The following is a 23,421-nucleotide window of genomic DNA, read 5'->3' as shown; positions in this document are numbered from 1 at the left end:
GTGCCATAGTCAATTCTGAAGATGATTTAACAAGTGAACTGAGATATCATACGCACACAGATATAAATAAATTTCAATTACAAAGAAAGTACACATTTAAAGAACATTTTTAGGTTTACACAGAAAGAAGAAATCGATAGAAAATTCAGCAACACAGCTTATATGTTTAATAATTGTGTTTTTAATTATGCCTCCTCTAATACATGAAGCATTGTTCTCTTTTTCACAGAAAATCAATATTATTACTATTATTATCATCACTGAGATGGAAGGAATTCATGCTACCTTCTCTCGGAAGTGCCATGAACCACCCACTACCACAGCATGTGCTTTGAAATCAGAGATGTTGATATCGCCTGTGCCACACATCAGCAACTGGAAGAAAAGTAAACATCGTTTGCTCAAAGAAAAAGCCTTCTAATGTTTTTCTTTCAAACCACGCATCGATTAACCTTAAAATGCTCATAATTAAGAATAGGAACATTTAATACTAAGCTTAGATGTTGAATGTAGCTAAATGACACCAACCAATGAACAACAAGGAAGTTTGGCACTTTCACAAACATCTGTAATTTGTAAAATATTTTTTACAAACTTTTTTAAAAATATACATAATGATCAAGCTAATACTCTCATTTCCTTTCTTACTATAATGCTAACATAATAACATTACATTATAATAACATAACAACAACTTGATGTTACAATGTTACATTGTCCCAAATTGCACTTTTTCCTGCTTAATTTCAACAGCACAAATTTTCAAATTGTAGGATGGAGGGCAAATGGCTACAACAGGGAAAAATGTCCTATTTGTGAATTAAAACACGAAGAATGATTCTGTTTTCCAGCAAGGATATTTGCCTAGATATCGTAGAAATATGTATAAAATTCTGTACTTTCCAAACCACAGTAAATTTGCTGCCATAAAGCATTAAATATATGTCAATTTGTATAAATGTTTAAGTTATTTTCAAGGGCAAGGTTTTCAATTTTTTGCAAGTTGCAAACCCTGCACCCCTACCATAAAATTTAGAAAAATAATTTGGAAAGCCCTGGCTTTTTATTTGAGTGAATTTTTGTTTAATCTCTTGGTCTTCCAGGAAACCCAGGTTCTGTGGCATATAATTTCAAACACCCGAATAAATTTAGAGTATGAAAAAATACTATTAAGAAGCAATGTAAGGCATTATTTCTCCTAAGTGAATTGCTTATGTTTGCAGCTTCCTTCTCCAGCTTAGATTGGAAAGATTTTTTAAGCAGAAAGCATGGAGCTTGGTTCATGAGCAACTTTATTTTAGCTACATAAAAATAATGTTGGTTAAGTCATACATTTTATACAAACAATGCAATCATTCATAAATGGGATTCCAGCACCAACTATTCTAATGTCTGATATTTAACTGAGAACATGCTCCTGTTCTTAATGACAGCAAAGTCCAATTTCTCACCTCAAGTTCATTTTCATCAAAAATAGCCAAGAGGTTTTCAGGAACCAATTCATTGAGACCTAAAAGAGAGCGGCATGTTAGATAAACAACCATAAAGGGCATTAAAACCCAGATCGAATTTCATCACTTTCTTCTTTTCTTTTAAACAAACAATGCTCATTTTGGAGGAAACAGCAAAAAAAAAAAAAAGGAAAGCAAAACAAAATAAATCAAAGATTATATTTTGTGCGTTACCTTTCAAAAAATGTTCCACTTCTTCTCTAGCTTGATTGGCTAATCGATACTGTGCAAGCAGATTCAGGTACAATATTTTATTCTCATTGGTCACTGGCATTTGAGCACCCCCTGTTAACAGTTCAACTACCTGGAAAAAAGAGAGAGAGAATGTTTGCTGGATGAAAAAAGTACATCTGGTCATATGATATCCTTTCCCCATTCTATAGAATAGAATAGAATAGAATAGAATAGAATAGAATAGAATAGAATAGAATAATAATTATAATAATAATTATTATTATTATTATTATTTATTAGATTTGTATGCCGCCCCTCTCCGAAGACTCGGGGCGGCTCACAACAATAATAACAACAATGTTACAATGGAAACAATAGAATAGAATAGAATAGAATAGAATAGAATTCTTAACAAATATGATTGGACACACAAGGAATTTGTCTTTCTTTCTTTCTTTCTTTCTTTCTTTATTTATTTATTTATTTATTTATTTATTTATTTATTAAATTTGTATGCCGCCCCTCTCCACAGACTCGGGGCAGCTCACAACAGTAACAGAAAACAATATATAATACAAATTCAATAATTAGAAAGCTAAAAACCCATAGTTTAAAAAAAACCTATGGGTTTTTAGCTTATGCTCTCAGTGTACATAAAAAAGATGTATTTGTCAAGAATTATGAGGTACAAAACACTTAATGATTGTCATAGGGTACAAATAAGCAATCAGGAAACAATCAATATTAATATAAATTGTAAGGATGCAACAAGTTACAGTCATACAGTCATAAGCGGGAGGAGGTGGGTGACAGATAAATGGGAGACATTTAAATTGTATCTTGTTTGTTTACTTGTTTACTTGTTTCTTAAATTTATTTACTGTTGATCTCACCATGGGGCTACTCTAGGTGGCTTACAACAATAAAAATGGAGAAATGAAAAGAAGTATAAACAGCAATAAAGCAAAGGAACCATGGAATAAATGATGAAAAACAAAGCAACGGTACAGCAATATGAGAATAAAAGATCAATAACTTATCAACAACTTATTTCTCACCTTCTCAAGCTGCCCAGCTCTGTTGTATTTTTCCTCAGCAAAAACTAGCTCCATTTCATTCACATCATTATTCAGAATAAAGCAAACTTTAGATTTATAGAACTCTGGGTCATCTGTCTCAAAATACTGAAAGAAAACCAAAAAAACAAAATTAAAACAAGGACAAGATAGTAAATAAAGTTAAGACGACGTGCAAAATCTTGATCCCACCTGTATGTTCTAAAAGAAAATCAAAAAATTAAGGGTGATTTTACCTTGTAGTGCATTCTTAATCCTATGATCTGAGCCAGGAATGATCGTGTGAATCGAGCTTTCACCAGCTGCTTATAAGCTCCTCCCAGAGATGACTCATAAAGACACTTTCCAACCAAGCGCCCTGCAAATTCATATATCTTCAGTCTTAGATAAGAAGGTCGATTAGGATTGGGGTGTACCTACAAACAAGAAATCTCACAATGAGAATGACAATCAATAGAGGAGAGGTGGACCATTATGTTTCCCAAGGGGCTACATAAGAAATTAGATATGTTATGCTGCCCCACTGCCCTGTCATCGCTGCCCCAGGCGGGGACAATTAAAGGGATGGATGTGCCCTGTGAGCCATAAAATTCCCAGGTCTCAAGTAGAGTGATCTCTTAAGACTTAGAACTTGGAGAAGTACACAACTGTTTGGCCGTAAGCCTCTAAACAGAAGAAACAGACAAATACTCTATTTCCACTATGATCAATAGAAAGATACCCACCAGTGCTTGATTATCATCACTGAAGCGAGTAAATAGTTGGTTGGTTGTATCAAACAAAACTTTACAAATCAGTTCAAACCACTCTCTACGAGGACCTCCCCAATCCAAAGCTGCAAGGGGGAAAAATCAGATAGATCTTAGGAGATCCTATGCAATCAAGAATACAGTGATCAAAGAAAAATATATATTTTTAAACATGGTATCTTTTATTACATGGTGCTCAACTGTAACAAGATGCTCCACATTTCTATCACTGCGGCCTTAAGTTTATAACTGTTCTTTTCATTGAAATAAATAAAATGACCTAGTTGTAAATAAAATCTTAAAACGAAATTCATTAACAAAAAAAGAATTAGCACTTGTTAAATTAAAACCTCTTTCAGCAATAGGTCAGTTAACTCAGCAAACGTCTGTTTTAGTAACAATTTTCTTTTCATGCAGGCAGAAGAGCAATAGAGCTAGTCTAGTCTTTCAGGACACAAGAGTTTCAGAGACTGGAAAAGTCAATATGAAATCTTCTCTTGTGTTCCTCAGAGTCTGCCACGAAGAGAATATTATTCTATATCCTCCACATTTAATGAACGTGGCAAAAAGATTCATTCATCTAATTGGATTTAAGAAACTTGGATGATTGTTTTATTCAGCATCGAACTTTGGGTTAGCAATTTTTAATGTACCCAAATATAACCTATGGAAATTCTCAATCATCCAAGTCATGGTTGTCCCAAAGGTGATTCTTGGATGAGAAGTGAAATGTTTTCAAGGAAGAAAGCCTTTTAGTTGCCTTTTAGAAAAGCACCTTTGAGATATCCAAATATTGTTTTATTTGTAAAATAAGCATTGTTTATATTGGAGAGTACACTAAAAAAATGTTCGATAGACATAACTAAATGTTCAATAGCTATAATGAAATCTATAGATTACAAAAATTTTGGCTTTCGTAATTCAGACCCCAGTTGGACTATTGTAATGTGCTTTACAGGGGGCTACCCTTGAAGAGCATTTGGAAACTACAGCTGGTGCAGAATGCAGTGGTGCAGGCAGTTCTTGGGGCCCGAAGAATGGCAGCCATGCAACCAATGTGCTCTGCAAATTGCATTGGCTGCCAGTCTATTTCCGGATACAATTCAAGATTTTGGCATGGGTCCAGGCTACTTGAGGAACCATCTCATCTCACTGGCATTGGCCTGCCCCACCCATGCCAACAGAGGAGGCATGCTGTGGCCCGGACAGCCTGATTATTCTGGCTAGCAGGGTCCAGAAGGGTCCAAACCTCCTGAGCTTTTGTAAGAGCCTAAAGACCTAACTCTGCCAGTTAGCTTGGGGCCCCAATGGGGAACCATCAGAGTGGAGATATTTCATCAATTAACAACAGATTCCTCCCCCACCCCCACCCCCATCCATCTGTCACTGGATTGTAGCATTTGCTAGTATTCATTCATTCTTTCTTTCTTTCTTTCTTTCTTGTCTTTCCTTCCTTCCTTCTCTTTCTTCTTTCTCTTTTTTCTTTTTGTTTCTCTCGCTCTGTGTGTGTGTGTGTTTGTGTGTGTGCGTGTGTAAAATAAATGATAAAATAACTGCATTGCAAAAAGCCAAAACAATATCTTTCTTTCTTCAATATCATAACTGTTTTGGTCTACCTGATGCAAATCCACAAATCTCTTCTCAAGGCTTTGATTTTTCAAACAAATAAATATTTTATTCTCTTTTACACAGAATACATGGTAAAGTTACATGCAGCTTTGCGAGATCATGCACAATAAATCTTACGATGCAAAGTCACATTCCAAGCTAACAAGCTGAAGATGCAAGGCAATAAATCTCTCCAAAAAGCGGAGGGGTATTTTTTACTATAGGCTTTGTTCAGATTCTTTCTAATCTAAATTAACACAATTTGTCATGGTTTATCAAAAGCTTACTTTTCAGGAGCTCGGAATACACACTATATTTCAACTATGCAGTTTGTCCGAAAGCAGCTTCATTTCCGATATATTTCAGGAAATGATGCAATTAGCTATATACCAGAATTCTACACTTGCAGATTCAAAACTTTTCCCCCAAAATCTCTTCTCTTCTTTTTGCGAATCTCCTGAACCTAGGATTAACCCATGGGCTATCAGCTATCCTTCCATTATCTGAAGATGAACTACTTTAAATGCTAACTTCTAAATCATTGTCTCTCATCCCCACTGCCTTCTGACAACCTTCTTAAATCAGGGTAAGGTAAAACCTCGGTTTCCACATCCTCAGAATGTGATACTTCCTGAGGCTGATATGGACACTCACAACAATAACAAATTAACATACCTTCTTCATCCTGAAAAGTAACTTCAAAATTTTTGCTCCAATCAGAAACAGAAAAATTCCGTGTGGCTTTCAGAGTCTATGAGTAAAATTGAATAAAGATGTATCATATAATCTGATATTTCATCTATAAATACTGTCAATTTTTGGATTTTCTCCTAAATTTCTCTTTTATCTATAGGATTGGATCTACCTGATCTGAAATTGTACTTTATAGTCGGCTGTTTCAATTTATTGAAAAAATGCATGCTGCTGAAAATAGCAAGGCTTTTGGAGATAAAAATACGCATCCTCAGATTTGGATGGTATGGACGTTGTGGCGTGATAATGTCAAAGTTAATGTGGACTTTCTTTCTTTCTTTCTTTCTTTCTTTCTTTCTTTATTTCTTTATTTATTTATTTATTTATTTATTTAATTTGTATGCCGCCCCTCTCCGTAGACTCGTACATATACCATTTTATGTATATAGAATTGATACAACCCAGGTTGGGTCCGAAAACAACTTTGTGGTACTCATCCCAAGAACCATTTCATAGACAAGAAATAATACACAAACACAAATGGCTAACTTATTGCAAGATACAGAATTTTATCATGAGGAATACAAAATAAAATAAAGAGAACAATTGGAGGCAGAGGATATAGTTGCCAGTGGGTTTTTTATTTAGAAAAATTTAAAGTAAACAACAGTGTTTTGTGATAATGAACATTGTAAAATGGATTTTGAAATAGAATTATGTACAGAATCAGGGGTGAAATGCTCCTAGTTTGGGAGTGCCTGTCATTCATCGGAGAGCTAGTCATGAATGCAATGTGAGTGAGGTTCTGCCCACCCACGTGGTCGCCATTTGGGTTCTTTTACCCTCTGCTTTTTACAGAATGCTCTGCGCATGCCCAGAAGGTAAAAGAATCCAAATGGCAGTGTCAGGGCGGGTGGTCTAAGCCTCGCACTGCCTTCATGACCGGTTCTCCGACGACCAACAGGCATGCTCCAACAGTTCACCCCTGTACAGAATTTGTGTAAAACCAAAAAAAAAATGAGCTTATCATAGTTTTCAAGACTACATAGATTATAGAAAACAGACTCGCGATACAACTTTAGAAAAAGAGCAGGGGTGAAATTCAGCAGGTTCTGACAGGTTCTGGAGAACGAGTAGCGGAAATTTTGAGTAGTTCAGTGAACCAGCAAATACCACCTCTGGATGACCCCAGAGTGGGGTGGGAATAGAGATTTTGAAATATCCTTCCCCCAGGAGTGGGGTGGGAATGGAGATTTTGCAGTATCCTTCTCCTGCCACACCCATCAGGGGAAATTTTTGAATTTCACCCATGAAAAAGAGTTAAACTTATCATTGTACTTATAACTGCTGTAGAATAATGGAAGTCTTTGTATCTTTTTTCTTTTCTACTTTTCTTTTATTGTTTCTTTCTTATACTTTTATCTTTCTCTTTTATTTTTTTATTTTTTATTCCTTACTTACTTTCTATCAGTTTGTATTACTTTTTACCTTTATTTTTAAAACTTTTAATATCATTATATATTTTTAAAAAACAACTTGTATCCTAAAGGGTAAGATATTTTGAATTATATATTATTATTATTCCTTCTCTACAATAAGTATAATCCAAAACTTCTACATTAGACATACTCACTGAATCCAGAAGATAAAGACGACTAACTTTCAAAGAAATTTTGGAATGAGGTTTCTTCATATGCACCTGACGTAATTCCCTCTGGAAGAAGTTGACTTTGTCTTGAAAAGTCTCTGAGCCTCCTGAAATGAATAGGCCCAGAATCAAAGACCCCATGAACTTTTCAAAGTCCCCATGAACATTCTTAGCATAAGATATCTTGGCCTTAACAACCTTAAAGCAGCAGTTTTGCTTTATCTCTGAAATATATTTAGATAACCTGCAGTGGATCATACATAATTGCATGTATTTATTTTTATTTATATAGCTGCCCATTTCAAGGAAATCACTGCAGGAACCTCACATCATTAAAACAATTGAAACATTATTAAATAAACATTTAATAAATTGATATTTAGACAAATATTAAAATCAAATATAAATTGTACTTAAAGCAACAAATTCTGCTTCAAAGTTTCATTATGTAAGACAGCAAATCATGACAAAAATAGCTCTAAGCACTATCTTACAGAATAGGCAAATAAAATTTCTTTTTTATTAATATTTTCTGCCCCTTTTTTTCTCTTTTCCCTTCTGAATTTTGTATGCACACAAGCATATATTCACACACATTAAGTTTCACATATTAGAGCAGTATTTGCATTCCCCATGCATTCCCCATGGAACCATTAGATTTTTACAAATGTTGAGAAGAGATAAATAATCTCTTCAAATAAAGAAATATCCAAATGGATTAGAAAGCTTATATAGTATGCAGAAAGATATATACACTGCTAAAAAAAAATAAAGGGAACACTTATAAAACAGAATATAATTTTAAATAAATCAAACGTCTGTAAAATCAAACTGTCACTTAGGAAGCAACACTGATTGACAGTCAATTTCTCATGCTGTTGTGCAAATGGAATATTCAATGAGAATATTTCATTCATTCAAATATAGGATGTGTTATTTGAGTGTTCCTTTTATTTTTTTTTAGCAGTATAGTTGCTCTAAATTTATACATGCCTTAGTTAAAGCATTCTATTCATTTTTCAGAGTTGCTCTGCACCAAAATGGGCAGCAAACAGAATGAGTGAGTGAGTGAATTGAATGAGTGAATGGTACAAAATCTATTAGTGGCTCAAACGCTTATGATTCATTACACACCAAGAAGTAAAGCCTTCTGCTCTGACCCATTTTACCTATATTTTTATGCAGAGAACGAATAAAAGTGGCTGCCAAGATGTTCCTCTCTTTGCAGCTCAACTCCACAGGAGGCTGAATCCCATCATCCACCACCAATGTCAACAATTTGTGTACAGGATCTGGCCCATGATAAGAAAACTAAAACCAAGAAATGAAAGAAATGAGGGAGGGGAAGGAAGAAGGAACCATCATTCACCAGAAAGCACAGAACATACAGCCTATGTAATTACCAGTGTTTGTGCATATTCCCTTGCCCCACCCCTTGGTCTGGACTGACTAGCAAAAAAAGATGATTTATAAATTCCATTTCCCACAGAATGAATCTGTTTGCTTAGGGCAGTGTTTCCCAACCTTGGCAACTTGAAGATATCTGGACTTCAACTCCCAGAATTCCCCAGCCAGCATTTGCTGGCTGGGGAATTCTGGGAGTTGAAGTCCAAATATTTTCAAGTTGCCAAGGTTGGGAAACACTGGCTTAGGGAGCAAAGGAAAATGAAGTTGAATGACAAAGTGCAGGATGTAAAACAGGACAACATTTTCCCCCAGAAAAATCTAAAATGCCAATTAAAACTCTCATTTAGGCCTGTAAATGAAATCAACTATTTGAATCCCCTCATGCCACAAATGTTCTCAAAACATGCCCCACCATGTAGCAGGGAGTTCCACAAACTCACTTTGGTGCCAGGACATACTCGGAAAGTAAAAAGACGCCAAGGAATAATCTTCAAGTAGAATTCCTTCACCGAGAATTGCTTTGGGACAAAGAAAACAAAAATCGCATTTTCATGAATACCGGTACATTATTCTGAAAAAATGTCAACAATGAACAAATCCATTCTTTTTTTAATGTAACAAAAGTAATCTAAAGTAGGCTTTAGCCACAATTCAGATTTGTGACAAACACAGAGATGAGTCGTGACAACACAAATATTACTGTCACCTTGTGGAAAACCTCTGTAGCACAATACACCTGTCCTCATAACAATCACACTGAGACAATTCTAGAAAATGGCTGCAAATTAGAAACATACCAAAATAGTGACAACGAGAACTGTGCGAACGTAGTTATTGTCTGAATGGAAGACGGATAAAGAAGTACTCTTACTTTAGGTGAAACGTAGCAATAAACTTTTTTGGGTTTCTTCACTTTTTCAGGGGTCAGGCTATCAGACAGAGAGTCTTCATCCTCATCCTCAGTAGCGGTGGAAAGCCGTCGCTGAAAGGAGCCCAAATTCAGGGGTGGAAGATGCCACTGGGTGTTGGTATAGCTACTAGCATTATACAGGTAGGCTTCAAAGTAGATACTGACCCCTGAGGTAGAAACATTACGCTCCACGGTGTTCTTTTCATCCTCTGCAAGACAGACAGGTATAATGCAAGGCAAAGACAGACTTCAGACTGTAATGCAAGACCGACACAGACTTCAGAGGATAATCAGAACTGCAGAAAAAACAGTTGCTGCCAACCTGCCTTCCATTGAGGACTTGTATACTGCACGAGTCAAAAAGAGGGCGGGGAAAATATTTACTGACCCCTTCGCATCCTGGACACAAACTGTTTCAACTCCTACCCTCAAAACGTCTCCCGAAGCCAAATGCCAAACCCAAACTTCCGGGTTCGCCGTTCGGAGGCTCCTGGGAAATAGGAAGGAGTGGGGCCAATTGAAATTCTCCCATCTGCAGCGTCATCGGTCTCCGGGCAGACTCTCCCTCGGCCGAAATTGAGAGAGAGTCTGCCTGGAGACCGATGACGCTGCAGATGGGAGAATTTCAATTGGCCCCACTCCTTCCTATTTCCCAGGAGCCTCCGAACGCCGAACCCGGAAGTTTGGGTTTGGCATTTGGCTTCGGGAGATGGCTGGGAAGCCGCGCGGCCGTTTTAAAAGGTCACAGCCGGGCTGGGGGGGTTGCCGGGAAGCCCCCCAGCCCGGCTGGGAAGCCGCGGGGCTGTTTTAAAAGGTCACAGCCGGGCGGCAGCGATTTTTTTGCGGGGTTTTTTTTTTTTGGTTGCACGGATTAATTGACTTTACATTGTTTCCTATGAGAAACAATGTTTCGTCTTACGAACCTTTCGTGTTACGAACCTCCCCCTGGAACCAATTAGGTTCGTATCTTGAGGTTCCACTGTACTGTAGAATCACAATTTCTTGTCACAATTCAAATTGTTGGTTATGACCTATAAGGCCCTTCATGGCATCGGACCAGAATATCTCCGGGACTGCCTTCTGCCGTACGAATCCCAGCGACCAGTTAGGTCCCACAGAGTTGGCCTTCTCTGGGTCCCATCGATGAAGCAATGTTGTCTGGCGGGACCCAAAGGAAGAGCCTTTTCTGTGGCGGCCCCGACCCTCTGGAACCAGCTCCCCCTGGAGATTAGGATTGCCCCCACCCTCCTTGTCTTTTGTAAACTCCTTAAAACCCAACTCTGTCATCAGGCATGGGGGAATTGAGACATCTCTCCGAGGCCTGTATAATTTATGCATGGTATGTTTGTGTGTATGTCTTGCTTTTTAAATAAGGGGGTTTTAGTTACTTTTAAACATTAGATTTGTTGTACATTGTTTTATTATTGGTGTGAGCCGCCCCGAGTCTACAGAGAGGGGCGGCATACAAATCTAATAAATAATAATAATAATAATAATAATAATAATAATGGTAGTAGTAATAATAATAATAATAATAATAATAATAATAATAATAATAATAATATGCAAGATTATTTCATGGAGGCTTAATGCTCAATTGCACGTTTTGAGTGGGTTGGTTTTAATGTGAGTTGAGTGACAGGATGTGTGCACTACTTCTGATTCCTCCAGTTATTTTCTGTTTTAAATCTTGCCACTCCATGATGAACACGGCAGGAATAAAACATCCAGGACCAATTATGGGGCGTTGAAAGTATTTGCATGTATTATGTTTTAAATTTCATATGTGTTGAGATGCATGTCTAAACAGGATTGATATCAACTGAACATATGCGTACATTTCAATATTTTGGAATATGGATTCAGAGAAGCACAAGAGGGAAATGAGATGGAAATTCCTTAAACATATTGCTTTTCTACCATAGATTTTTTAAAACCAGTAATTATTTTATTATTATTATTATTTATTAGACTTGTATGCCGCCCCTCTCCGAAGACCAGGGGCGGCTCACAAAAACTATGTGCTGGAGTGATACATTTATCAGTGGTCGAATCAGATTTCATATGCTGAGATTGCATATCTACTACAAATTCCAAAACACTTTATGTATATAAAATTAAATTATTCATTCAGAGAATGCAGGCAACAAAGTCTATAATGTTTTTATTTAAAATTATCTTTCTTTACAATTAACAATTTCAAAAAATAAGCAAGGAAAATAATGTCACGCTATGTATTGCCAGCCCCAGAGACATTCAGAGACATTCAGTAATTAAATAGTTAACTGTGTGTATGTTAGTTAGCTCCACCCATTATGATGTAAAATCCTGCCTGTCATACTTGCATCACTTCCTTTCTTCTCGGAAGAATCAATCTTTCTTTCTTTAGTCTTCAAAGATTAGCACACATAGAAATTGCCTCTGATAGGCATTAGATATATTTTCTTATTTTTCTTAATAAAGGTAACTTCGTTTGAAAGCTGTTTCTCTACTTTAATCCATCAACTCCAGATTTGATTTATTATAGTCCACGCGGGCTGTAATTTATCTCCTAAATCTGACATGGTAGCAGAGGATGGTTTAAAGTAGAGAAACGGCTTTCAAACGAAGTTACTAAATCTGACAAATAATGGCATTGCTATTTTCAATTTTAGATACTTATAACAGGACACAAGATAATAAGATGCCAAAAAGCAGAATAAAAGGATTAGATTTGACAAACCCAGATTTTTAACTGTAGTATGAGGTGCACAGTGTTGTTTTGATTACTATATACCAAGCTGAGGTTCTATACATAAAGTATAAAAAACAATTTACTTACCACTGAGAACAATTATGTCGAACTCTCCATTACTAATAGGCTGTTTTTGGTAAGAGATGCAGGCACGGAAACAACCCCTACGCAGCAGGGTGAGTCTCAGGAAAACTTGGCAAGTCTGTTGATTGGACATCACAGACTTTTCAAACAAAACATCAGTAGGCTCTTCTTCCTGAGGGCCAAGCTAGATAAAATGAATAGGAGTTAGGAGACCTTGGCATGGCCTGAAGTTTTATGCTGGAAGACATACAGAGTCCACTTACTTCATGGATCAAGAGGCTGTAATTGTGCTCATCTATCAATGATACTGAGTTGCTAGTGGGGTTATCATATTCATCTCTGGGAACTATTTGCAAAGTATGTGGCTGCCCAAATGTCAGCACCAGAGTGGAGAAATGGCAGGCAATTTTGGTTTTTGAGGGAACTACCATCCCTGAAATTTAAAAAAAATCACATTGAACAAATCTCTTATAAAATTACAAGGATGTAATGACATAGAAACAGGATTATTGATACTAAATGAAGTAACCAGTGTTAGCTAACAAACATACTTTTCTACACCCCAAAATGTACAGAGTAAAGAAATCACTGTTTATGGGTTATTATGATAGACACAGGGTCAACCCAATGTTTCATGGAATGACACATATGACAGAACTAATTTCACATTTACACCGCTAGAAATGAGATTGTTGGGTATATTCAGGCAGAAGCTTACCCAACCACAAAAATATCTCATTTTACAGATTTTGGGCACAGCAAGAATTTCATACGCCCTCCTTTGGAAACAAGAAAAAACCCCATAAGTATTAGCAGTCATTACTAAAATTATGGAATGTGCGGAGATATCCAAAATCACAATGGAGATTCAAAATTAAAAAGATTCAGAGTATTATAAAATATGGGACAACTGGTATAAATGGACTACAGCAAAAAAAAATATATCCTTCATGTCTTAAAAGTAATAAACTTGTCTCATCTTTGACCGTTCTAAATGGAAATAATATCGACCTACAAAACAATTCCAAAACCAACTAACATAAAATCTAATTTGAGAACGATTTTTATATCATATTTCCCTTTATTCGTCTTAAAACCTAATAGAAATACTTACTCCCACCATAACACTCTAATACAACTACTTACTAATTCCTATATCAAATTTCTACACTTTCTTACATAACTATATATTTACTATACCTTACATATACACCCACTATTTTATTATGATACTATGTCGTTTCACCTGAAAATGTCTGCGTCACACGCAGATTTACCCTTCCCATCATTCCTTACCCCCTTCTTTTCTACTTAAATCTCACCTTTCCCTAATTACTTCGCTTGACTTTTAAAACTTCCTCTGTCTTTAATTATATTTTCATTTTCCGTTCTTTTTTTGATAAATCACTCTTATCTACCTCTTATTAACTAATATATATATATATATGTATGTACTTGAATCTAAATGTCACAAATTATATATAGAACATTAAGATATATACGCTAATGACAATGACCACTTATATTTGTATAGTTTAAGAAACATAACATTGAGGTGTAAATTTTTATGTATTACTATGCAATAACTTTATTATGCTTCAATATCCTTTTGATTTTGTGTAAACCCCCCCCTTCATTCTTATCTTTTTCCTTTTTGTTATCTTTTATAATTTAATAAATACATTTTATATTGAAAAGAAAAGAAAAGAAAAGAGATTGTTGGAATGTGGCAACATTTTTCACTTGGATAAAATTATTCATGATGAAATGCACCATAGATATTCAAGGATAGACTATCTACTAGGACAGCGTTTCCCAACCGGTGTGCTGCGGCACACTAGTGTGCCGCGAGACACAGCCAGGTGTGCCGCCAAGCTCCTAGGGAAAAAGGAGAGCTTAAGGAGAGCCCTGCCCAGCTGGAGATTCCCTGGCAGCACCAGGTAGAAGCCGGCAATGCAGCACCCTTTTCCAGTGCCGCGCAAGGAGCTGGGCGTTGGAGTTTGGGGTGGGGAGCGATGAAAGTGCGGAGGCCGGCGCCGCGGCTGCCCCCCCCCCCGTGCCTCAGTTCCCGTCGCGCCCCTGGCTTCTTGCCGCTGACGCCCGCCCGCCCTCCCGCTCGATCTGCCCCTTTCTCCAGCTCCTCCAGCGAGCGCTCGGAGAAAACCTTCTCACAGCGGAGGTCGGAGAAGGTTCTTTGGAACGTCGGGGGTGCGTGCGCGCGCGCGCCCTATCCCCCAGCCAGCCTACCCGGAAAAGCTTTGCCGGCCTCCGCAGAGAAGGAAGAGAGAGAACAAGAGAGAGAAAGAAAGGAAGAGAGAGAAAGAGAGAGAAAGAGAGACAGAATGAGAGAGAGAGAGAAAGAGAAAGAAAGAGACAGCAAGAGGGGGGAAGGAGGGAGAGAGAAAGAGAGCCAAAGAGAGAGGAAGGAAGGAAGAGAGAAAGAGATAGCAAGAGAGACAGAATGAGAGAGAGAAAGAAAGAAAGAAAGAAAGAGACAGCAAGAGGGGGGAAGGAGGGAGAGAGAAAGAGCAAAAGAGAGAGGAAGGAAGAGAGAAAGAAAGAGATAGCAAGAGAGACAGAATGAGAGGGAGAAAGAAAGGAAAGAAAGAAAGACAGCAAGAGGGGGGAAGGAGGGAGAGAGAAAGAGCAAAAGAGAGAGGGAGGAAGGGAGAAAGAAAGGGATGGAGAGAGAGAGAAAGAGGGAGGGAGAGAAAGAGGGAGGGAGAGAGAAATAGAGCGAAAGGGAGAAAGAGAGATTTTTTTTGTCCAAACTTTTTTGCGCGCCCCCCCCCCAATGTTCCCCAGGATTTTGAAAATGTGAATAATGTGCCGCGGCTCAAAAAAGGTTGGGAAACACTGTACTAGGAGACCAACTGGTAAATTATTTTCAGACAGCTATAGCAAAGGTTATAGTTAAGTTTGCTTTTGAACCTCTTCCCATTGGATTGTGTTTATTCCATCTTTTTAATTTACAAGCTATTGGAAGCTGTATCTTCTAACATAATTAGTGTATTATTTCCCATGTGCATGGAATATTTTCTATCTTGGTCAAAGGAAAAATATTAAGAAATCTTGAATTATGTGCATCGGTTGGATTGATGCTATGACTTGATTCGGATAATAATATGTTTATCCATGCAGGACAAAATGGAGTTCAAGGCTATTTAAAAATTTCTAGAAAGTGGACTCGTAAAACAGATGAACAAAATTTGTCGTTTTTATGGTTCCACAATACTAAAAATAAAGGATTTTTTCCCTTAAGTAGGCATTCTATATTTCATAATTTTACCATAAATTAATAGTTTACCATATTTTTCAGAGTATAAGACCCACCTTTTTCCTTCCTAAAAGAGGCTGAAAATTTGGGTGCGTCTTATACTGTATTCTGAATGTAGCTTTATTCGAAGCTCTTTTTTTCAGCCTTAACTAGGTGATAATGATCTTTCCAGTTCTTATCTTGCAGGCTTTTTCATTGTTACTTTCTCCAAAGAATGTTTTTCCATCCCCAAATCTTTGCAGGCTATTTTTTATTGCTCTACTTGCTCCTAATAAGTTTATTTCTAGATCTAACGAGGTGCTAACGATGTTCCCAGTTCTTAACAGTCTTTCAGGCTCTTTCGTTGTTACTCTCTCCAAATAACGTTTTTTGAAAGTCCTAATCAGGGGATAAAATAATATGCTGAAGCTGACCAGACTAAGGATGCTAGCCAGATGAATACCTGGTAAGCAGATTGTATCCCTATTTTCTCCCCTAAAACTAAGGTGTGTCTTATACTCCAGTGCATTTTATACGATAATCCCAAAGCTAGTAAAGATGTAATCTACTTAGCATCATCTAATATAGCCATGGCACTAAATAAATATAATAAAGACCAACATTAGGGTATACTATCACCAACTACTTGTTTTTGATTTAAAAAATACTTACCTGGTTGAAATACTTTATAGTAAGGACTATATGCAACATTCAAGCCTCCAAGTTTTACACTTATCTCATACCGCCCAGCTCTGCGCACAGTGAATGCCACCTTTACTACATTGGAACTGGGTTCTTGAAGCACTTCCTGGGTGACAGGAATATCTACTGCTAACTCCACATGGCAGATGTGAACTCGCAGTCCAACAGGATGATGAGCAGGGAAAGGCTGGCCATTCTTATAAAACAACTGTATGGGAATTAAGAAGCCAAGTGAATAGCAGATTGCAATGGCATTAAGTTCTTACATCAGCCATTAAAAGATGCAGTAAATTAAAATCATCTTGATGACATTACATGAGCATGGAAATCTTTGTATATGTGTGTATTTGTGTGCGTGGGTGCGTGCGTGCGTGTGTGTGTGTGTGTGTATAGAGTATAAGATCCAAATTTGAATTTGTCAATTAATATAAATTAAGAAAGAAAGAAAATATTCTTACAAGGGTTTAATAATGTCTAAATTCAGCACACACAACTCTGTAACCAAATTTTTACAGGTTAAAATTATTTACAGAACAGAGAATGATGTCCAAAAATTATTTACAGGACATATAATGATGTCCACAAGGACCAAAAGAGGGTGGGGAATCACATTTATTAGGTTTTTGTATTAGTTTTGTTGTTGTTCAGTCACTGTCTGACTCTTCCTGACTCTATGCACCAGAGGTGCGTTACTACCAGTGAGTCCAGTGCTCCGCTCCAGTAGTAGTCCACCAATTGCACAATTTTGGCGCAATGGCTTTGGTGCTGGTTTTGTTGATCCTTGTGAACCCTTGCTCTCTTTTGTTCTTATTTTCAGCTATTATTTTGGCTCTATGCACATGCGCAGAAGGAAAATTGTCCCTCTGGCTATGTGCGGAAGCAACATTGCACTGGGGGGTGATGCGCACGCTGCAAACTGGTAGGAAGATAAGAGGAACCCGCCCCTGCTATGGACCATAGCAGTATGCCAGGTCTCCCTATCCTCCACTATCTCGGGAGTTTACTTAAATTATTCATGTTTTTAACTCTGATTGCCCATATTTTTTTGTTCTGCACTTTCTCAAATTATCATAGAAATGGAAATTTCCTCTTACATGCACTCGGAAGGCCATGCTACGTCCCACCTCGCAGGGATCCTTCCAATCCCAGAAGACTTTACAAGAGCGGGGGTCCAAGTAATTGCCTCGCATATAGTCATAAATGGTCCGTTCTCCTCGACGTTCCCGGTCCTCATGCTGGAGGAAGCTGACGACACGTGCGGCAAGCTCAAAGAGGAACTTAATGGTGAAAAAGAAAGCTACCACAGATACCACTGTGATCCCACCTGTCAAACAGGACAAAAGATAGTAGTTATAGATCCAACAAAACTCAAAATCCATCCCCATGGCTATTTCATATTACAGGAATCCTCAACTTACAACACTCCGTTTAGTGACCATTCCAAGTTACAATGGCACTCAAAAAAGTGACTTAGGAACGTTTTTTACACTTAACATAGAAACATAGAAGACTGACGGCAGAAAAAGACCTCATGGTCCATCTAGTCTGCCCTTATACTATTTCCTGTATTTTATCTTACAATGGATATATGTTTATCCCAGGCATGTTTAAATTCAGTTACTGTGGATTTATCAACCACGGCTGCTGGAAGTTTGTTCCAAGGATCTACTACTCTTTCAGTAAAATAATATTTTCTCACGTTGCTTTTGATCTTTCCCCCAACTAACTTCAGATTGTGTCCCTTTGCTTGCACCATATGAACATGGTTGCACCATATTCATCAAATCATCAAAATTCAGATACTTGGCAACTGCAGATGAAGGCTGCAGGGTTCCTCTGACCAGCAAAGACAATGAGGAAGCAAATTCACTTAACAACCATAGTACTAATTTAACAACTGCAGTGATTCACTTAACAACTTTGGCAAGAAAGGTTGTAAAATGGGGCAAAGTTTACTTAACAACCATCTCGCTTAGCAACAAAAATTTTGGCCTCAATTGCAGTGTTATAGTTACTTTGGATAAGAATTTACAATATTAAACCTTGAAGTAAAAGTTTTACAGGGAATTGCTACAATTAATGAGACTAAAATCAAAATAAAGCTTCTGAGATATTAAAGTTCCAGATTGTCAATTTTTATTGTATTACATTTTTTTATTACACCTTTATTTATATAGGGAGAAGATAACTCAAAGTGTTAAACATATATAATACTACTGCCTCCTGTTTTACCCACAACAAGCAGCTGGCTTTCAAGCCTAGAATTAACAATGACATCTTAACCACTACATCCAACTGACTCTCCTTATATATGGCTAAATACCCAACATGACACATGAGCACCATTTGAATTTTCAGCCTCAGGTACTAAAATGTTTTTGGACATTACTGACAATATTACAAAGAAACTAGGGGAGATCTGTGGATTTCTTTGCAGGAAAAAAGGAAATAAAATTCAATAGGCTCAATAGTGTTAAGACAAGTTCAAAAAAACCATAAGTAGTCCTTGATTAGCAACATGGAACTTTGGTCATTAAGTGACTCTTCAAGTGGCCAATTTTACTGCAGTTATTAGGCAAATCGTGTGACCGTTAAGGGAATCATACAGACATTAAGAAAATCCGACTTCTCCAATTGACTTTGCTAGTCAGAAGCCAGCTGGGAAGTTCAAAGAAGGTTGGATTATAATCACAACATTCATTTCACTACAAACTGAAAATATTGTAAACATGAACCAGTTGTCAAATATCCAAACTGCGATCAAATGATCTTATGCAGGACGCCCTGCATTTTCTTTCAGCATCTTTCAGTGCAAATTGTGTGCTCTGGGGTGGAGCTCCATTTTTGCTACCCCACTGCGTCCGTCCTCCCCCCCCCCCAGGTCCGGGCAGCAGCCCAACCCTAGTCGTTAAGTCACTTTTTCTGCGACTGTTGCAACTTTGAACAACCATTAAACAAATGATCATAAGTTGCGGACTACTTGTAAGTTAAAAGAATGAAATCTCAAAGGATTCTTTTAGATTCTATGAATAGATTGTCTTTCCTTACCAATAATGTAAAACATTAGGTCCTTTCAATGAGACACAAAGACGAGGATTACAGCTGCATCTAGGAAGAAAAAAAACAGATCTAATACAAATTTTAAAAATCTACCATAGGTAGATCTACAACATGTTTGATCTCCACAAAACACATTAAGCATTCTTCAATTATTTCAGTTGCCAAAAAATGGGGTGAGCAGAGGATTTGGAAAGCCTACTGATTGCTTCTTACTTGTCTCTTTGAAATCTTGGTGCATCTTATATAATGGTGTGTCTTATAGTCCAAAAAATATGGTATAATCTTCCTTTGGAAGATTAAGAAAGGCACCAAATTAAGATTTTAATTCTTATGAAGGTCATTATGGGGAAGGCAATATTGTAGATGTCCAAGGTCTGAATATTCAGTAGAATACAAAATGTTTCATGAGCAACATCTTGATTGTTCAAAGATAAAACAGACTTACAGAATACTGTATTTCAGCACCCAAAAATGCTGGATGAAAATGGTTTCATTCTCAAATAAAGGAAAAATCTACAACAGTCAGGCTCTGCTATCTGTCTGTCTGCCTGCCTGCCTTTTCCTCAGCCAGGCTCTAACTAGCTTGCTAGCTATTATTTAAATCTTCAAGATACTAAAAGCAAAGCACAGTTGCCAGCAAATCCCATGGTCAGAGGAATCTAACTTCTACTTGTTACCCAGAGACCAGGGTTCAGATGTGTCAAATGAGAGTGAGACTTGCCAATACATTTTGTAAGCACATTATGTCACAATGATGCCACCTAGTAACAGTAACACCTTCTATCATGTTGAAAAATCTGTTCTGGATCTATTCCTATTGTCTTTACCACGCTGCCAGCAAATCCCCTGGACACTTCACAACCTGCATAAGCATATTCTACATTTCTCCAGCTAATTGAAAGAATTACCATTATTTAAATTCCCATGTCCAGAAAGCCAAAGGATAGACACCAGGCAGTATCCATAGAATCCTGGAAATCAAAATCGTAACTCAGAGCCAGGGAATCAAATGTGACAATGAAGTGACCATCCCACGAAGTGTTGCTCTGCATTATCAGACCATGAAGCTCTCAAATCATTCTCCTGAAATGAAAACAAGGTGTTGCAATCATTATGTGTACTCCATATGATTTAAAACAAGAAGAAGAAATTGGGTAAAAACGGTCATCCTTTAATTCTTAAATTGACAGAGCCATAGACATAGCATAACATCAGTAAGAAAAAAGACATTATGATCATACAGAAACAGCATACAGCAAAATAAAGCAGGTTCTCGTTTGACTCTTATTTATAAGTAATTAGTAATACAGTCACACACACACAAAAAATTAGCTTAACAGCTTTTTGGGTGGGGCAAATAAAAAGGTTTAAAAGTCCCACAAAAAAGGCTACAGTAAACCACTTCAGAACTGTTAACACTATACTCATACCTACAAGTCAAACTTCAACTGAACGAGACCTGGATTTAGCAAGCTGACAAATATATTATGAGCTGAACAGGAGAGAAAGGCAGTTACAATGTAATGCATGTTCCATGCAAATAAAATGAAATGGCCAACGTTCTTCTCCAAGCCATCAGCAAAGGACTCATCATTTTAGTTAACAATTTAGCATATAAAATGAGGCAGGGCAGAAGAAAACCTATGGTGCCTTCTAAATAGCATTCAGAGGACAGGCAATCCTCGACTTATGACCAAGTCACAATTTTTGTCATAAGTCATGAAGGCTTCAAAGCAGGTCAACACATGATCACACCTAGGGTTGGGCAGCAAGTGGAACAGCATGGAACGCTGTTCCACTGGCGGAAATGGACGTGGGCACATGAGATTCTCGCCGCCCCAGGTAGCAGCAACATTCTGTGCTTGTCCAAAGGAATTAAGATCCAATTTAACAGAAATGTAAACTTTATAAAATTCTACATTAAGGTATTTTATATATAATTCAAGAATTCATTACCTTAGTTTCCTCCAACTAACATATTTTATCCAAAGACATCAGCATGCATACATATATTTATTCAAAGTTATGTGTTCTATGTGCCTATGTGTATACACACACTGCACGCACATACAAACACAATACATAACTTTTGAAGATTATTTTTGAATGCCAAAGATGAATGAAAAGTCAAATCCTGCAATACCATTAGAATGATTTAAAAATTAAGATTGCAAACAGCAAAAGTAAGAAATATACAGTCAGACTATTGGATCTGGTGATAAATTATTTGTTTATATTTCTGGTAACTTCTAATGGATTGCATAAAGATAAAAGTAAGACCAAAGGGAAAAGGGTTTTTTTTATTTGTAACTTTAGAAGAAGGTGAAAAATTTATTATATTAGCTTATGCTCAGTGAGAGGAAGGTTGAAAGTCACTTCTGAATTGTTTTTGTTATCCTTTTTCTTTTCTACATTTTTCTCGTTTTTCTTTTTTCTCTAACTTCTGAAGTTTCCTTTTTTACTCTAGTTTATATTAAGTTTTGCTATGTTTATTAAAAAATGGAATGAAATCATTGTAAAAAAACAAAGTGCAGAGATAAGAAGCTGACATCTCTGCAAGTATAGGCAAGTTATTCCAGTTTGCTTGGAAATCTGTATGGATTACAGATTATAGATGAAGACACACAACCAAGGTAGCTAATAAAACACTTGAATCATTAACAGAAATAAAACACACTGAAGAATGATTCAGGTTAAGCAGAAGATCAAAATTAGATAATTGCAACTCTTGTTTCGTAAGTTTAATTGACAATTGAACTTATGGATCAAATCATAATATAAACAAACTGAATAATCCATTCAATTGGGGGGGGACCTTTTCTGTATGTAAGAAAACAAGTTGATACATTGATATCCAAAATACAAAAGATGAGAATCTACAGGCTTTAGATAATCATAAACTAAACCAGAATCAGCACTGTGATGTAAAAGCTTAAACAAATACTGTACACAGTTCTGGACTGCATCAACAAAAACACAAGGTTCAGAGAAGATAATTTAAGTTGTAAAAAACATAAGAGATTGTTATCAAGAGAACAAAGGTCAGGCCTGTCATGACATGCTTTAATTTCCTGCTACCTCAGTTATAAACATTCCTATTTTTCCCCTCTTTAGAAGTTATCAGAAACTAATAAAATGTTGGGTTTATTTTTACATGAATTATTCTGAATGACATTGCCCAGATCAATGAATTGCCCAAATTCATTTCAAATCTGACAAACAAAAACGTAGGTTTGAATCACATGGTACAAAACTCACAGAATCAGAGAGAAATTATTTAGGCCATCCATTATATCTAACACCTTGGTCACTGGAGGAATTTGAAATGAAATATCTACAACAGATATTCATCCTTCTTTTAAACACAACCAATTAAGAGAAACGGGATAATTTTCTGAGTAATAGTTTCCACTGTGAAACTGCTTTTACTTTTAGAAGGTTTGTTCAGCTTTCAATTAGCATTTTTCTTGTTAAAAGGGATCCTTTGGGTCATACTCTGGAATGACAGAGAATAGATCCTTTAAAGGTTATAGAAACTGACAGTTTCTATTAATATAATATTTTAATCAATTTCTACAAAATAAACAATCTGCAGTAAGTGTGAAATAACCCAGATATTTTCTTCTACAAATCTACTTTCAAGTTAACAACACATTATACTTTTCAATATTAAGAGTTTTTTTTAAAAAAATGATATCTCTCAATAAATATTTTATATTATCATCTACTTATTAGCAAACAGTTTGACTCAAGGTTAAGTTTCTCACTCAGAAATCACTACCATGCAGTGAATACTGAAATCACAAGCA

At 36.7% G+C, this 23,421-nt stretch overlaps 1 protein-coding gene across 3 annotated transcripts in view; it reads right to left on the bottom strand.

The window, feature by feature from the left end:
• AREL1 (apoptosis resistant E3 ubiquitin protein ligase 1) overlaps positions 1-23,421 on the bottom strand; it is a 28,802-nt gene that overhangs the window by 3,928 nt on the left and 1,453 nt on the right. For 2 of the 3 annotated variants that reach the window (XM_070754813.1, XM_070754830.1), the window contains exons 2-18: positions 20,521-20,695; positions 19,601-19,660; positions 17,647-17,876; positions 16,523-16,760; positions 12,858-13,027; positions 12,598-12,778; positions 9,738-9,985; positions 9,307-9,384; positions 8,629-8,770; positions 7,445-7,566; positions 5,794-5,869; positions 3,487-3,596; positions 2,998-3,177; positions 2,744-2,869; positions 1,686-1,815; positions 1,452-1,510; positions 286-375 (exon numbers count right to left, since the gene is read on the bottom strand). In XM_070754813.1, the coding sequence (XP_070610914.1) occupies positions 286-375; positions 1,452-1,510; positions 1,686-1,815; positions 2,744-2,869; positions 2,998-3,177; positions 3,487-3,596; positions 5,794-5,869; positions 7,445-7,566; positions 8,629-8,770; positions 9,307-9,384; positions 9,738-9,985; positions 12,598-12,778; positions 12,858-13,027; positions 16,523-16,760; positions 17,647-17,876; positions 19,601-19,616 (2,196 nt within the window). In that variant the 5' untranslated portion in view covers positions 19,617-19,660; positions 20,521-20,695. Of the gene's footprint in view, positions 1-285; positions 376-1,451; positions 1,511-1,685; positions 1,816-2,743; positions 2,870-2,997; positions 3,178-3,486; positions 3,597-5,793; positions 5,870-7,444; positions 7,567-8,628; positions 8,771-9,306; positions 9,385-9,737; positions 9,986-12,597; positions 12,779-12,857; positions 13,028-16,522; positions 16,761-17,646; positions 17,877-19,600; positions 19,661-20,520; positions 20,696-22,914; positions 23,109-23,421 lie in introns of those variants that run through there. The other variant, XM_070754822.1, reaches the window with a different exon arrangement.

The sequence above is a fragment of the Erythrolamprus reginae genome, chromosome 1, assembly GCF_031021105.1.
Source record: "Erythrolamprus reginae isolate rEryReg1 chromosome 1, rEryReg1.hap1, whole genome shotgun sequence".
NCBI classification, from domain to species: Eukaryota; Metazoa; Chordata; class Lepidosauria; order Squamata; family Dipsadidae; genus Erythrolamprus; species Erythrolamprus reginae.
The sequence above is the reverse complement of the archived record's forward strand: the minus strand, read 5'-3'. Positions and strand labels throughout refer to the sequence as shown.